The sequence below is a fragment of the Quercus lobata genome, chromosome 4, assembly GCF_001633185.2.
Source record: "Quercus lobata isolate SW786 chromosome 4, ValleyOak3.0 Primary Assembly, whole genome shotgun sequence".
Taxonomy (NCBI): domain Eukaryota; kingdom Viridiplantae; phylum Streptophyta; class Magnoliopsida; order Fagales; family Fagaceae; genus Quercus; species Quercus lobata.
In genome coordinates this window covers 12233450-12249130 of record NC_044907.1, presented here as the reverse complement: position 1 = coordinate 12249130, position 15681 = coordinate 12233450, and the positions used below count along the sequence as shown (strand labels likewise).

The window sequence follows — 15681 nt, the reverse complement described above, 5'->3', positions numbered from 1 at the left end:
TCGCCGATATTCATTATCCCCGTCACTGCTAGAGCCCGAGGAGGGTAAAGGACGTTTCCGCTGTGCTCGGCGCAACTTTTTCTTCAAGTCGTCAATCTCTTTTCGTAAAGCCTTTCGATCGTCTTTTTCAGGGGATGCATGACCCTTCCCTTTTGAACAGCTTTTACTCGTATAAGAGGTGTTCACGCTTCCCTCTCGTCGGTTATCTTGGTTGTTCCCTCGTTCGACATTTAGAAAATTGTCTTGCCGTTGAGAATTTGCATGTCCGGTTTGGCGCGGGCCTGATCCTTCCATTTCTTGCCGTTGACTTGTCGAGACACAAATTCTCCCCACAGACGGTGCCAAATGTAAGGGCGGATTTTGGGGCCCAGGCCCAGTGCGCAGGCTACTCTGGCCCAAAAGACCCTCAACAATGAATTTGTAGAGAGTGGGTCGAAGAACTAGGTCAAGACAGAGTGCACGTAATTGTCAGTAAGCCATGTAACCATGTAAACGTGGGAACGTTTTATTAAGCTTCCTGGGATAGCAGTTCATGAAACAACGACTTGAACTTTTCTTATAGAACTTCTCTCTTTTTCTCTCCCTTTTCCTTACTTTTTGCTCTCTGGCTTCCGATCCCCTGATCATGGGGGTTTTCTTCTCTTATATAGCATCCTTTGAATGATAATGGCTCTACACTTGTTGATCATCTAGGCCTCCATTTGAGTGTCTGTCCCATAGGACATCATCCTCCTTTTCTGTGAGTTGCACTGGCCAAGATAATACTGTTCTCCTGTTCTCTCCACATTAATGCGGCTGGAAAAGTAGCTTCCCTGCATTTAATGCGACAGTTGTGGTTGCCCCCCCCTGTGCGCCCAGCATTTTCCTTCGATTTGGGACGATTTCTCACTATGCGAAAGGTGTGCGTTGGATTCCCATTTGATGCGTCCGAGGAGACATTCCTCCTCGGACGCCTCTTAGACAGGCCCGGCCCGGCCCAGCAGGGTTGGGCTGGAAGTCCTCTGGCCATGTCCTCACTTCTTGTCATGGTTGGGCCCCGCATGAGTGCCAAGGCCCACTGTTGACTGATGAACTTTTACCCCCACAGCAGTATATTGTAATTATCTCTTAAAAATAAATTTTATTACAAAACTTTTGTAAATTGACGTGTTACTAATTACTAAAACAAATTCAAATATTTATTATGATTTTGAAATTTCACAATCACATTCATTCTTATATTTACTAGTATGTAATTCGTGTTTACGCACGAGAATAGTAAATTATAGTGGTGTTATTAATATTAGCTTAGGTTATTAAACATATAAGATATTAATTCGACCAGGATATTTGAAGATACTAAAACGGTTTTTCCTTGCAATTTTCATGATATTGATTATACCAAGTTTCTCATTACACACATTGTTATTACGTATATAATTTTAAAAATTATTATTGGATACTACATATATCGTAAAATTCTACAAAATACAACACAAAATAAAAGAATAAATTGATCCAATAATATCTCCTAAATTGAATGGACCATGCATTGTCATTGTATATTACATAAATGGTTTATAAATTTGAATTATTTTTAGTTACAGAAAAAATGGCTCATAAATATAAAATCAATCAAACTGTTTCTTCCTCTAATTTTATATATAGAGTTAGATATATTATTAGATTTTTTATGATTTATTTATATTGGGCTCTTCGTTTTCTACATTGAATTGACTCACTTGGTACAAAAATTTAAAAACCTAACGGGACACGTGGCGCAAAATTAAACTTTAATTGAAGTCCAAATTTTACACTAAATTAACTCACTTGGTACAAAAATTTGAAAACTTAAATTAGATGGGACATGTGGCGCAAAATTAGACTCTAATTGAAATCTAATTAGATTTTCTCTCAACTTTGACTATATATAGATTTGTAATGGTTGTATAGTAAAATTTATAGTATTTTTAGTACTTTCTTATGAAAATAAATGTCAGATTAAACATAAAAAATACATGGTGCAATTCAATTTCATGCCATATTCAAGTATTTTAAACATCATTTGCACTCCATTTCAATTTTTTTTTCCTTTAAATCCTAAACTTTAAAGGTTGGTGCTTTACTATCTTTTTCGAGTTGTGCACAAGAGATAAGAGTTCTCTTTAACCTCTAGGGAAAGGTGGATGAAACAAATGTCACGACAAAAACGAGTGAGTAGATATTCTAGCTTTTGGAATTTACCTAATGGGGGGAAGACACAAGGAGACATTGATTAGAGTGGAATCAAAGTGGGATAGGGAACATGATAAGAATAATTATTTATAATCTCATAGGTTTTGAGCATCCTAAATCATATTTGTGTCCTACCAACCCCCTAAGCACATTTCTTTAGTGTCAATGGCATGATGAAGGCTGTGACCCCAACGTGCCAAGCCCACCTATCTTCTACGGCCTATAGTGGCCACTTCTCCCACTTGTCTCATTATCATTGGCCCGTCCTCAATCTCCGACTAGCCAATCAAACGCTCAAGATGGCGCTGACATGGCAGTCCACGTGTCATTTTGTTAAGCAATGATTTTACTAGAGCACAATCATGGAAGGTGCAATGGGATCCCCAACTAGCCGACCTTTACATCTCTAAATTACACATGTTAATTTGATGACAAAATTCAACATTTATCACTAATAAGTAATAAAGAGACTTTGCATTCCATAAATGAAGCATCAAATGGACATAAAAGGCCCACGATGGACTCCTATAATAAGTGAAATAGGTTCTCCCACAAAAAATTTCCTCAAAAAAAAGATAAAGGTTCTCCCACATAATTAACACACTAGTAATATAGCTTAGCCTTCATTTCATTAGTAGTGGTCGGTCTCCTTCTAGAAAACGTGTAATAATCAAGGATTAGGTTATTCACCACAATTTGAGAAGACAATGTTACTAGAGTTCACACTTGAAAGATCATACCCCATAAAGGAAGGAAGTGAGTGCAATATCTACATCATATTACAACAATCTTAATTTTATAATCCTAGAAAAGATTGACTTGTATAAGATCAATGTAGGTCACCATGAGTTCCACAATGTAGGTTTTAATGATCATGTTATTGGCCTTTAATTATATATGTTTTCATTACAATGAATCTTTCAAAAGATATTGTGTCTACTTTGCCTACAACTTCTAACAATTTTTCACTTTCTTCCTTAGAGGAGGGTAATTATCTATACCATTGATTAGCCAACAATAGTCTACAACCTATAAGGAGGCCATCAAATGCTACTAGGTAGGTCTTTTAATAATGTGTATTCACACTACTATAGTCTATAAACAATTTATCCACCCTAAATAGAAATGTTAAAGGTGTAGAAGCGAGATGGCATTGCAACCAATAGTACCATTTGTACTGCTACAAGAAAGTTTTTAAGGTTGAATTATTTTCATAGTTGCAGCAACCCTACAAGCACTAACCCCCATTAAACACCATAGGAAAATGAAATCCTTGAAGCAGCAGCTTTTTGTGTGAGAATATTCTTATCCGAAAGAAGGAAATTGGGTTTTTTTGAGGCTATTTATAGCATCAATATTCAGGACACAGCATTCTAATTCCATTTTGGTGCTCTTTTCTATTGACTGTATATAACATAACACCTTTCCAGCTTGAAAGAAGCTTGTCTGCTACATAGATTCTTATAAACCAATAATGCGTTTCTCAAAATGAGAGATGGGTGTGAATTCCATTATTATCATCCATTTCTTGCAATCATAAAAGGCAGGCTACTAGAGAAGATTTTGTACAGAAGATACAGTGCCGAGTGATTTATACTATCTTGAGGACCACATGCAAAAACTACACAGGACATTGTTCTACTTTCAAGAACACAAGAATTATACAAGCATTGATGCCTATTGCCTACCATTGGAGGTGACAGATTAATATAGCCATAAAAAGAGATATGGGGGAGATGCTTCCCTTTGGATTTGCAGATTTCCCATTGGGTGCTCTTAGACAACTTGCAACAAAAAGTGGGAAAGTAAAATATGCACTAAAGTAAATTTAATTGCATACAAAACATATAAACAAAGAGAATCCTTCAAGCTTGTCCGATTGATGGGAACCAAGGCATCAAAACAATACCAGCAAATAGGCAAACGAGAAATCTTTCAGTGCTTCCTCTATGCTATCATCCCCATGTTCAATCTCTCCACCTTAGCCCATCACAGTGGCCCCAAAAGGTCCCCAACATAACCAATCATCTTCCTTCCCCCCACAAGCACACATCCATTTGAATGTTCACGTGCCCTGTGGACCCTTAATACCCCACTGGTCCATCTCTATACCTCTGAAATGAATCAAGGCTAGCCCCAGCTAGTCTCTCTCATCTGATCTGAAAGAAGATATGCGACGTTAAAATTCCGACAACAATAGATTCAGGAAGAACATACTCATCATTCATATGAGTAAGACACGGATATGGTGTGTACGTTCATTATAGGCAGGAAAATACGCCTTATGGCAAAGGGGCTACTTTTTTCTAAATAAGGGAAAAATATCCTTAATTTGGTTTAAGAAAAACAAAATATATATGTTTTGAGACGTGTTGCCCTTGATGGTAAAGGTGGGGTTATGTTTGCAACTGTTAGAAAAAGTGCAAAGATTCGTGCAATCTTTCTTTCTTGTAACTTTCCTCTCCAATTTGGCATATGTGTGATGGCTTCTCTTATAAAGAAAACAGCTTTGAAGGGAGAACTAAAAGAAAATCCTAAAACTCTTCCACCCAAGTAGGCAGTCTTCATACGGATTCTAACAACTGAAGATAGGTTGACTTATTAGCCACCCAAACCTTCCCCTATAAATTCTCTCCTTAACCCTTCACTTCCTTGGCTCTTCCAAACCTCTCCTTTGCTTTTGCTCACAAAGAAACAAAAGCTATAGCATTAAAACTCCTTCCACCTTTGCCTCCCCTCTCTTCTGACAAAAAAAAAAAATGAGATACCCACAAGTTAGCTTTGTTAGACAAAACAACATTTTTTTCATAAGAGTCTTCATGATCCTATTCTTAAGCTGCATAGCTTTTAGAAATAACCTTTGTCTTTCAAGCATCCCTTCTACATTAAAATCACTTCCCCTTGATGGTCATTTCACCTTTGATGAAGTTCACTTTGCGGCCAAAGATTTTGGTAACAGGTACCAATTCCTCCCTGCAGCAATACTGCATCCAAAGTCAGTTTCTGATATTGCCAATACTATAAAGCATATTTGGCAGATGGGTTCTCATTCAGAGCTCACAGTTGCAGCTAGAGGCCATGGTCACGCACTCCAGGGCCAGTCCCAAGCACACCGTGGAGTTGTGATCAGTATGGAGTCTCTCCAAGGCCCAGAAATGCAGGTTTACACTGGAAATTCTCCATATGTGGATGTCTCTGGTGGCGAATTATGGATAAATATCCTGCATGAAAGCCTGAAATATGGGTTAACACCAAAATCATGGACAGACTACCTACATCTAACTGTTGGCGGTACCCTGTCTAATGCAGGGGTCAGTGGTCAGGCATTTCAGCATGGCCCCCAGATCAGTAATGTCAACCAGCTGGAGGTTGTAACAGGTTCGAAAAAAAATATTTTAAAAATCATTTGATAATAGATTAACCATGTCATAAAAGAATATACCAGGGTCAAAGGACAAAATGAGAAATGGGAAATTATAATAACACTAACTTTAGCTTTATTTGTTTGGTTTAAATATCATATGATACTGAAAGTGTAGGTTGACCAGGTTACTTCACTTGACCAGATTTTTATGAAGAAACTTAGCCATCACTCACGAATAAAAAAGTTTATCATTAGCATAGTATAGATTCTTACTGAAAGTTGGACCCAAATATGTGCAGGAAAAGGTGACGTTGTAACTTGTTCAGAGAAGCATAACAGTGACCTCTTTCACAGTGTTCTTGGAGGACTTGGCCAGTTTGGCATTATAACCCGAGCAAGAATATCACTGGAGCCAGCACCGGATATGGTAAAAACCAAAATCATTTAAGCTAAAGACAAAATCATTTAAACAATGTCTCAGGTACATCAAAGAATATCGTCATGACACAATTCTACATTTTGAACAGGTAAAATGGATAAGAGTACTATACTCAGATTTCGCCACATTTGCCCGAGACCAGGAGCATCTAATATCTTTGGGGAGGACGTTTGATTACATTGAAGGTTTTGTGATAATAAACAGGACTGGTCTGCTGAATAACTGGAGGTCATCCTTTAATCCACAAGACCCAATTCAAGCCAGCCATTTCAAGTCAGATGGAAGGACTCTCTTCTGCCTGGAATTGGCCAAATACTTCAACCAAGACAAGAGTGATGTAGTACATCAGGTGAGGCATGTAATGGCCCACCATCAGGGTAGATTTCCTAAGTAATAGAATAACGAACTAATAAATTATCAACAAATATATATTTATTTATATAAATGCTCTGACATCTATTTGTTTTAATTATGCAGGAAATTGAACACATGTTGTCTCAATTAGGCTATATTACATCAACACTTTTCCTATCAGAAGTTACGTACGTCGAATTCCTGGACAGGGTTCATGTGTCTGAGGTCAAATTAAGGTCAAAAGGCTTGTGGGAAGTTCCACATCCATGGCTCAATCTTTTCATCCCTAGAAGCAAAATAAATAATTTTGCTGATGAAGTCTTTGGAAATATCCTTACAGAAACAAGCAACGGTCCTGTCCTAATCTATCCAGTGAACAAATCAAAGTAACTTTCACAACACAAGCCGTTCACCTTGTAGATTCTTATGTATTTTTGCTAAGTGAGTAACTTATTTATTTCTGATTTCAGGTGGGATAACAGAACTTCAGCCATTACACCAGAGGAAGATACTTTCTATCTAGTTGCATTCCTGACCTCTGCAGTTCCCTCTTCAACAGGAACTGATGGATTAGAACATATATTAACTCAGAACAAAAGAATTCTAGAATACTGTGAAAAGGCTCACCTAGGGGTCAAGCAATATTTGCCCCACTACACTACACAGGAAGAGTGGCAGGCCCACTTTGGCCCACGATGGGAAATTTTTGTACAGAGAAAATCTGCTTATGACCCATTGGCAGTACTTGCTCCTGGCCAAAGAATTTTTAAAAAAGCAATACCCTTCTCATGACAGTGGCCTCACAATATGATTACTATTTTTTTTAAGAGGCCCTTACAACATGTGGGAAAATGCCTCAGCCACATATTGAAAGTGTAACATGGAGGGACGCTGTAGGGGCTAGTAGAAAAGTTTTCAACAGTCAGATATTTCTACATGAATTATTAGCGAGCATTGTGAAAGGAAATGGACATCACTAGTCATATAAAGAATGTATATATCAATTTTGTAAACTCCAATTGCTTTCTCTGAGAAACACAGTCCCAAAAGACCAGAATTTTTTTTTTTTTTTTTTTTTTCCTGCACAGAGATATGACATACTCAAAACAAATGTAGGACTAGCTCATGCTACACCAACATAAATTCAACAGCAACACAAAAAGAAAGAAATTAAGGTCACAATTAAAAATGGGCTTACCCCAACCTCAACAAGGAATTATCACTTGATGCAATTAATGAAATTCAACATGAGGTTAATGTAACTGTGGATAATACCATTATAAAATAATTCAGTCACAATTTAAGTAAACAACAGGTGGAAATTAGTATTTTCACTTCACCTTTTGGTTAACCTAAGCAGCACAATATGTACCATACTGGGGCAAAAAATCACTGGCAACTCCAACAGTTCAAAAGGGAATGAAAATCAACAGAGGCCTCCAATATTAACTTCTTCTGAAGTGATCACACACAAGGTGAAATAACATTAAATAGATTTGCACTTAAGCTATCTTCCATTTTATTGTCTACAGCATATTAAGCACAATAGCCGAGGGACAAGTCTTGTGTGTACTTGGGTTAAATCTCCTTGGCCTAATTAAAAATCCTTTTTTTAATTAAGTATATGCTTCATTGAAAATTAAAAGAAAAAATACAATAAAACCCAAGTGCACAGGCAGTGTACTAATGATACATCAAAGTTTCAATCACATAATTAAAAATCATATCAAAAAGACAGATTTCATTTATTATATCAGTGTTTTTAGACCCAAGTAATTATGCATGCTATTCATTTTTATCAGGTGCAAGTAAAGGCCAAAATTCAATTTGAAGTAGGAATCTTAACATAAGCATTTAGAGAGTAAATAGTTTATGAAAATTTTGAATATATCCTTCTGGAGGGTAATGAGATTATATAAAAATAGGTTTTATGTGATTATTAAGCTATTAGAGTTATCTGTTACTCTACTTTGCAGAAGTTTGTAACAAAAATTAGAAAAACGTTCATTAAACAAAAAAGAAGAAAAGGAATTGTGAAGGTTGACATTTGGACTAATCAAGTATAACGATAATTTAAAAAAAAAAATAAAAAATAAAAGATTATAAAAAATATATATTATAGGCGATGAAATATTTATAATTAGTGAAATTCATCTAATTAAAACAGAATTTATTGTTTTTTGCTACGTAAATAGTGGGGGAGGGGGGAAGGTGGGGTGAACCCCAAACAATGGGCACCACATAGGGTGCCAGTAGCATTGAGCTATCACTCAAATCATCTAGTTAAAACAGAATTGAAGCAACTTCATGTACATTTTCTCTTTTTTTGTTTAATTTTTTTTTTAAAATAGTGCAATTCATCTAGCTAAAATGGAACTGATGCAACCTCATTTTCTTTTTATTTTCTTTTCATTATTTATTCCTTTCATTCATTTATAAAAGTTGCAACTTGCAAGATAAGCAGTCTATTGGGACCTAACAAGGATCTCAGACTAATACCAATATATTTGATTTTGAGTCTTTTAGGAATGAGTAGGTCTGTTGTGTTTCACTGGTCGTGCTAATAAAAAAATTTCCATGATTTTCTTATCATTGCCTTTTCAAGTAACAGATCATAATTCATAAGTGGAATGAATCTTTCCATTTTTATCAAACTTAAAGTCAAAAAAGGAAAAAAAATCAATTAAGAAGTATGAGAAAGGAGCATATTTTTCTGTTGAAGAGATTGGCATCTCTGTGTCAGATCTGTTGGAGAAAATGTTAATAATTCACACAGTGCATGATCCTTTTCTATCACTGTTCTGTTCTTTCGGTGTAAAGTTATGTGACGCATTGCAACCTTCAGAATTTCCAGAATGCACTGTTTTGGATACTTGCCCCTGTTTTTGAAAAGCTCAAACTACCAGTGACACTTGGAAAACTAAACTTAACACGTCTTAAAGCAGAGCACCAGTTATCCACTGAACACTAATAACCTTTGGTTGGCTATATTTACAAGAAAAGGGCCTACCTTATGTGCGGTAATGACAGTTGCTGAATAAAAGAAACATTTAAGTGGTTATGAATGCAATCCAGTTGCTAAATTAAAGAAAGATTCATGTTGCCAACAATATTCTTTTATGATATAAGTACCACTTGCTCAATGAAAGTAAATAGGACTACAGAGTTCTCATTCTAAGGGAAGGATTCATCCATCAATACAAACATTGAATTGGCAACATTTTTGTATGTAAACACCAGAATCTTGGGCTAAAAATAACCAAGAACTGCACTTACCTTAGAAAGCATACAGTGTCTTGTGTAAAAAACATTGCTAATTTTCTGATCAATGTTGGTTCTCTGGTGACAATTACAAAGCCTGTTAGACATCAGACACCAAAAGAAAGGTCAATTTCTGTCAGTTGTCAAAAGAACCTTAAATTTAAACATTTAATCAGTTCCAGATCGACTAAAATAGCACTCATAGCTAGGAAATAATTATTGATGTTGAGAATCTACATGGCAAAAGCAGCTCTAATTCTCACAACTCCTGTCGGCACCCTCAATGGGGTCAAGTAGCAAAAAATACCTCATGACTTGCATCACAATCCAGAGGTCAATGGAGTATGAATGGCTAGTGTGCTGAGCATAACATGTTCAAGTTGCCTACACCAAGTTGTATGTAGTCCAGATTCCTATGATAGTTGGATGATACCTCAACTACTCATTCTAACTTAAAGTTATCAATATGCGTAGCTTAGTCTCATGAATTTGTAATAGGAAATCCATAGAATGCCTTAACACATCCACTCTATCAAGAAAGAATTAATATTATATCAATATACACCCTTAAGATTTAGGCATCCAAATGAAATTTAATTGTTATTCACACTTCTCTTTAAAGAGGAAGTCAAGGGTGAAAATGTCAAATATTATAACTAATTACAGCAAGATTTACCAGTATACTAGTTACATTCTAAGAAGATAATCAGAACAGCCCCCACACCCTCAAATCCTATACACCTTGTAGCACATACAGTTAAGTGGGAGATCCCTAAAGATGTAATAAACTTAATAGCTTGTTGGCAAGGCCGATTTGGTCGACATCGCAACATTGATATTTGGAAGGCAATCCCTCATTGCTTAATGCGGTGCATTTGTCTAGAAAGGAAATTTAGAAGCTTTGAGAGGTGTGAAGCGACCACTTTAGATTTGAGATTGGTGTTTTGAGGAACCACAATTGAATGGATGACCAATGACAGCGGCAGGATTATTTTCATTTTCCAACTTATTAGATTTTATTGATCATTGAACCTTTAGAGTTACCTATTGTATACTTCCTGTGTACTTGGGCTACATATGTCTATTTCTTAATAAAACTTATCACTTGAGTTTTCAAAAAGGCTTGTGCTAGGCACTCATGTTTTTTGGTTTCCCTAAAATCGAATATTTTTAAGTTGGTAAAGACCCACCCCTTGTTTCAGTCAGAATGAGTCCCCGTGACCCCGGGACATTGGCTTCTGCCAACAGTGGACTATTAAGGATCGCATCCCATGCATATTCTACATTATAGCCTGCAACTAATTCAGCTTCCGCTTCTGGGAGATTAAACGGAGCTTGATTAGTTATCAAAAATAAAAACTCCTCCAATGATTTTAACCACAGAGGGGAAGTTTCTTACAGCCTACTGTCTTTCCTAGTCATTTTCTTTTCTCACTGATAATAAATAATAGTTTGCAAAAACATTCAACGTGTTTGTTTATAAACTTTGTTCCATATTCCACCCAATAAGGTCTTCTTTCCTTTTTCTTTTTTTTAAGGACACACCAACTCGAAGCATTTCAATCAAAATCATTCCATTATTTTATAACATATAAATAAAACAAGTGTTTCTATAAAATAGCTACCAACTGACTCTTTCTCCTCACATGGTGATGGTTTAAATACATCAACAAATGGAAAGAATTAACAGAGAAATTAATATCAACAGAACATTTTAACATAGGAATGCTATTCTGTATAGATAAATTGATAGATGCTACTGATTCTGTATATATTTTTATTAGATTGCCTTGATAACACCAACGGTTTAGCCTATGTTCGCACATTTTTCTTCAAAGGAGAAATACATCTTCTACACTGTTCTGCAGTGCTCTTATTGCAGTGTTAAATGAAGAAAAGTATGGTATATGTTTGAAGTTTTCTGTAAAAAAAATTAAAACTGAAATTTCTTGAAAAAATAACATATGAAATTAGAGAGTATCACAAACTATTAATGTTATAGTTGGCAAAAAAGCAATTAGTGCTATGCTTAATGATTAGTGCCATACAAGGAAACAAATCTTCATAATGTCACTCAGTCACAAGAGAATTACGAACGCTTTATGTAAGTGTACAATATTCTAGGCCAATACCAAATGCCATTTCAGAAACAATACAATTAGATCTTGTTAGATACAGGACCCGACCTACGACCCATGGATTGTCCACATGGATTAGTATACTAAGAAAAGTTTGAATTTCAACTAAGGATGACTTGATAAGCAATGTCAAGTAATGGATGAGACGATTATGTAGATAACTCCCCACTAAGTTAAAACTCCTCTTAACAAGAGAAATCAATGAGAGCACAGAAAATCTTATGTAAAGCTTCTACGAGAAATCAATGAGTGCTCCAAAAAAATACTCCTCTCTCTAGTGCCATCTCTTCAGAATCACCATCAACAGTACCCTAGAACTTGGAGTTTGGAATTTATTGGAGAGACCCCGGTAGCCTCTCTGGAGGCTTGTAAGACAAGCTAAAGGTCCAGTTTGTGGTTAATTAGTTTGTGCAAGGCATACGAAATCTAACCTACTTTTTTTTAACGGATCTAAACTAAACTTGGCTGCAAGTGCACTCAAACTGGATTTTTACATTCTACAGACATTCAGAAAACGCCTTATTAACAATAAAGATTTTCTCACAGAAGAATGAAAGTAAAGAAAATTGGGGGAAGCAGTTATTGTAATAATATGTAAGTATGTGTAAATACATGCAAGCATAATAACCAAATTCAAGTTGCAAGAGCACTATATTCTAGGCAGGGAAATCATTCCATTTAGGCTGAAAGTTGCCCATTTCCCTAGATTTCATTGATCTAATTTTAGAACAAATTCATGTATCCTAAACCAATTAGCTTTAGCTCAAATATTACCTCCTCCCAGGAAAAACTGGGAGGATGGCATGACTGTAGGTTCATGACCCACAGGATGCTGTGACTTACAAAAAAAAAAAAAAAAAAAAAAAAAAAAACACATTTTAAGAACAGATTGATGTTTCCTATGTTTATATTTAACATGATGCTTGGAAAGACCTTCTCACAACCCTGATTAAAAGACAACTTGGGGTTATTCAGCCCAAACATCTACCCCACCACTGGCCAATTCTGTTTTAGGTAAAAGTAAAACTGAAAAATAATATAGCCAGGATTCTAACTTAGCTAGTCTGGAAAATTGTGAACTCTAGCAAGGATGTATAATGTGCATCTATATAGTGTTTAGGAATGAATAAATTTGCAAGAGGAAAAGACATAAATGGGGAAAAGAAATTTTTTTGCTCTTGTAACTATTAGTAATGGCTCAAAACAATCAGATATTTGTGCTCTAGTTTCTCAAAAACAAAATAATAAAGATATATAACTCTATATATTCAAATTCATTTGTAGTTAGCAATATAAAAGCTTTTTTATTTTATTTTTATTTTTATTTATTTATTTTTTTTATTGGTGAGTTTACAAATGCACCTAGTAGTGGGTTTGAACCAGCAATCTTACCCTCCACCCTTTCTTATAAGCATTGTAGAATAATTATAAACATTGCTTTCAGTGCACAGTATCAATGCACCTAAGCCAATTCAGCACTTCACTACTTGGTTGACAACCAGCTAGGTGGACCAGAATGCTTAGGTTGACCATTTTATCCCAATGAGTTCCACAACAAAGCTATTGCACTGAAGAAACATTATCAATTCCAAGAGAGTAGTATATATCATACCTACATCTTAAATATGAAAAATAACCTTTTGTATCCCACTCAATGATTTCCCTTCACTGCTTTCTTGGACCAACAAACCATGTCTTTTCATTCAAAATTGCTTCTCCACAAACACCATGGTGGAACTGGAATACCACTTCACCTCTAGGAAAGTACAACCAATCAGTGCACTCCATCATACTCCCAACTAAAGCCAATGAGCACTACAGTTCAAATGCCACTTCCTCCTCCCACAAAAATCCGTGAATAGTGAGGTCGTGGTTCAAAAAAGAAATCATACTCCAACTAAAGATTCAAAACACCACCCTTTCTACTTTTAGAAACTCCATGGTTAACATTGTCCTAGTGAGATAAAGATAATTTTCTCCTCAGATCCAAAAACACTCCATGATTCTCATCACCTATGTAACAAAAACTGATATTTACCAATTCATACCAATGGGTTCCACTCAAACAGTACAATATATAGAAGTGGAATGCAGATAATGCTAATGCTCCAAAAATAGGGGTGCCCACAAAATAAAATCTATTCATTCTATATTTCTTAAAGGAATTGAGACATTATTAACAACCAAACACTGCTTAAAAAAATAAATTCATTGTAGCACCAGTTACATCCAAACTTTCCATGTAATAGCTCTCATCCAACATTGACCCAAATAGATTTCCTTTGTTTTTTGCATGAATCAAATTTTTATTAACACAAAACTAGCAGCTATATACATATTGACCCCCAAGAAACAGAGTGAGAGCAAGAGCATGAGATGTTGTACCTGGAGAACAAAAGGTCCAATTTTGAAGAAAACCCCTCCTTTCAAAACATCTAATGAATCAAACACTTCCACAAAGGTTGTGTTTTTCTTTTTTTTCTTTTTTTGGCTGTGAATGTACATTCTGGTTTTGATGCAGTTTGAAAAGCAAGTGAGACAAGAAAGCAAGTGAGACAAGTGAAGTGTACCCATTTGAGGTGTTGGAATATGCAATGTGAAACAAAGAAGTTTGAGCGAAATTATTGCAGAAGAAGAAGCCCCAGCGGGCCAGATGGTACTCTGTGTAGACTGACTGTACTTTGTAAAGTACAAGACTTTTGAGGAAGAGATTTTGGGCCTGCAAGATTTTGGGCTGTCTGCAATTATTATCTCAAACATTCTTTTTGTCTTCAAAAACAATTTTTTTTTTTTTTTTAGAATCAAAATCAAAAACAAAAGTACAAAACCATTACAAATATTTTATTTGTCTTATACTCTGAAAATAATTTTTAAAAAGACAATAAAAACATGTCTAATTCTTTATAGAATATTCTTAATTGTGAAGTTTTCTTCATGAAAACTTAGGGCATATTTGGTACATATATGTTTTCAATTTTTAAACAATATTACACGTATTTTTTATATACTTTTTTATCCACACGTATTTCCAAAAAATACAAACAACATTACTAGAACAACATTACCAAATGGACTCTTAATAAATGTGATTTTTTGGATGAAATTGCCTTTCATCCATTTGGTTGTGTGGAAGAAAAAGGGTGGCTTTAGATATTATTTTTCCAAAACTAAAAAAATAATAATAATATAAAATAGACAAAAAATGTGTTATGCTTTTCTCTTTTTTTTTTTTTTAGTTTTTAAAAATATTTCTTATGAATTTGAGAAAATTTGTTGACATCGCATTGCTTATTATCTCTCCCAGATTTTTGCACTCCCTAATATAATAAATGCGAAGGATTGGGTCTAGTATTTACGTACACAAAACTTGACACGATGTAGACTTGTGACAAGTTTTGGACACATGTTTACATTGTATTGGGTATGCACAAAAGTGGACCCAAACCATATCCATATAATATTTTGTGTTTAGCATATGTCAATTTAACTAATTCAACTAATTAAAGTATTTGTGGGTTTTAGTTAGCTCAACTGATAAAATCTCTAATAGTTAAATAAAAGATCTGGGATTCAATCCCCGCCGATACCAAAAATCAATTAGTGTCTTGGTTTGAGGATAAAGTTCTATTATCAGGAGCAGACATCATAAATTGAAACTCTTTTAAAAAAAACTAATCAAAGTATTTTTTTTTTTCCTTATATATAAAACAAAAGAATAAAGAAAATAAATTGATATAATAAATGGAATTTGTTCACTTTTATGAGATGTCATTTTACTAATATAATTTTTTATACAATAATGTAAGAATTTACTTGTTATATAGTAAGCAAACATTATTGCTAATAAGGGCATAATAGTAATTTCATACAAATACATTTTATTTCTTGTCAACAAAAATAAACAGATCAAG

The 15681-nt window shown here is 35.0% G+C and overlaps 1 protein-coding gene and 2 long non-coding RNA genes across 5 annotated transcripts; 1 reads left to right on the top strand and 2 right to left on the bottom strand.

Annotated features, from left to right (window-relative positions):
- Window positions 1-4864: 4864 nt before the first annotated feature.
- Window positions 4865-5358, bottom strand: LOC115983506. Of its 2 annotated transcripts, none has more exons than XR_004090080.1 (3): window positions 5276-5358; window positions 5073-5198; window positions 4865-4954 (listed from the first exon to the last, which is right to left on the bottom strand). It is a non-coding gene; the product is annotated as an uncharacterized LOC115983506 (long non-coding RNA). The 2 variants fall into 2 exon arrangements; XR_004090079.1 differs by having other exon boundaries at window positions 4866-4957.
- On the top strand, window positions 4951-7384 carry LOC115983505 (cytokinin dehydrogenase 6-like). The gene is made up of 5 exons (XM_031106212.1): window positions 4951-5592; window positions 5878-6005; window positions 6106-6366; window positions 6495-6757; window positions 6842-7384. Exons 1-5 carry the CDS (start codon window positions 4974-4976, stop codon window positions 7161-7163), a joined length of 1593 nt encoding a protein of 530 aa, XP_030962072.1. The 5' UTR covers window positions 4951-4973; the 3' UTR covers window positions 7164-7384.
- LOC115983507 lies at window positions 6325-14417 on the bottom strand. Of its 2 annotated transcripts, XR_004090081.1 has the most exons (3): window positions 14156-14417; window positions 9648-9729; window positions 6325-6403 (listed from the first exon to the last, which is right to left on the bottom strand). It is a non-coding gene; the product is annotated as an uncharacterized LOC115983507 (long non-coding RNA). The 2 variants fall into 2 exon arrangements; XR_004090082.1 differs by lacking the exon at window positions 6325-6403 and having other exon boundaries at window positions 9427-9729.
- Window positions 14418-15681: the final 1264 nt, after the last annotated feature.

Excerpts from the sequence above, each read along its gene's own strand:
- LOC115983505 (XM_031106212.1), top strand. The coding sequence starts at position 4,974 with ATGAGATACCCACAAGTTAGCTTTGTTAGACAAAACAACATTTTTTTC. Across the intron at positions 5,593-5,877 it reads CCAGCTGGAGGTTGTAACAG|GAAAAGGTGACGTTGTAACT; the intron begins GTTCGAAAAAAA and ends AAATATGTGCAG. Across the intron at positions 6,758-6,841 it reads TATCCAGTGAACAAATCAAA|GTGGGATAACAGAACTTCAG; the intron begins GTAACTTTCACA and ends TTCTGATTTCAG.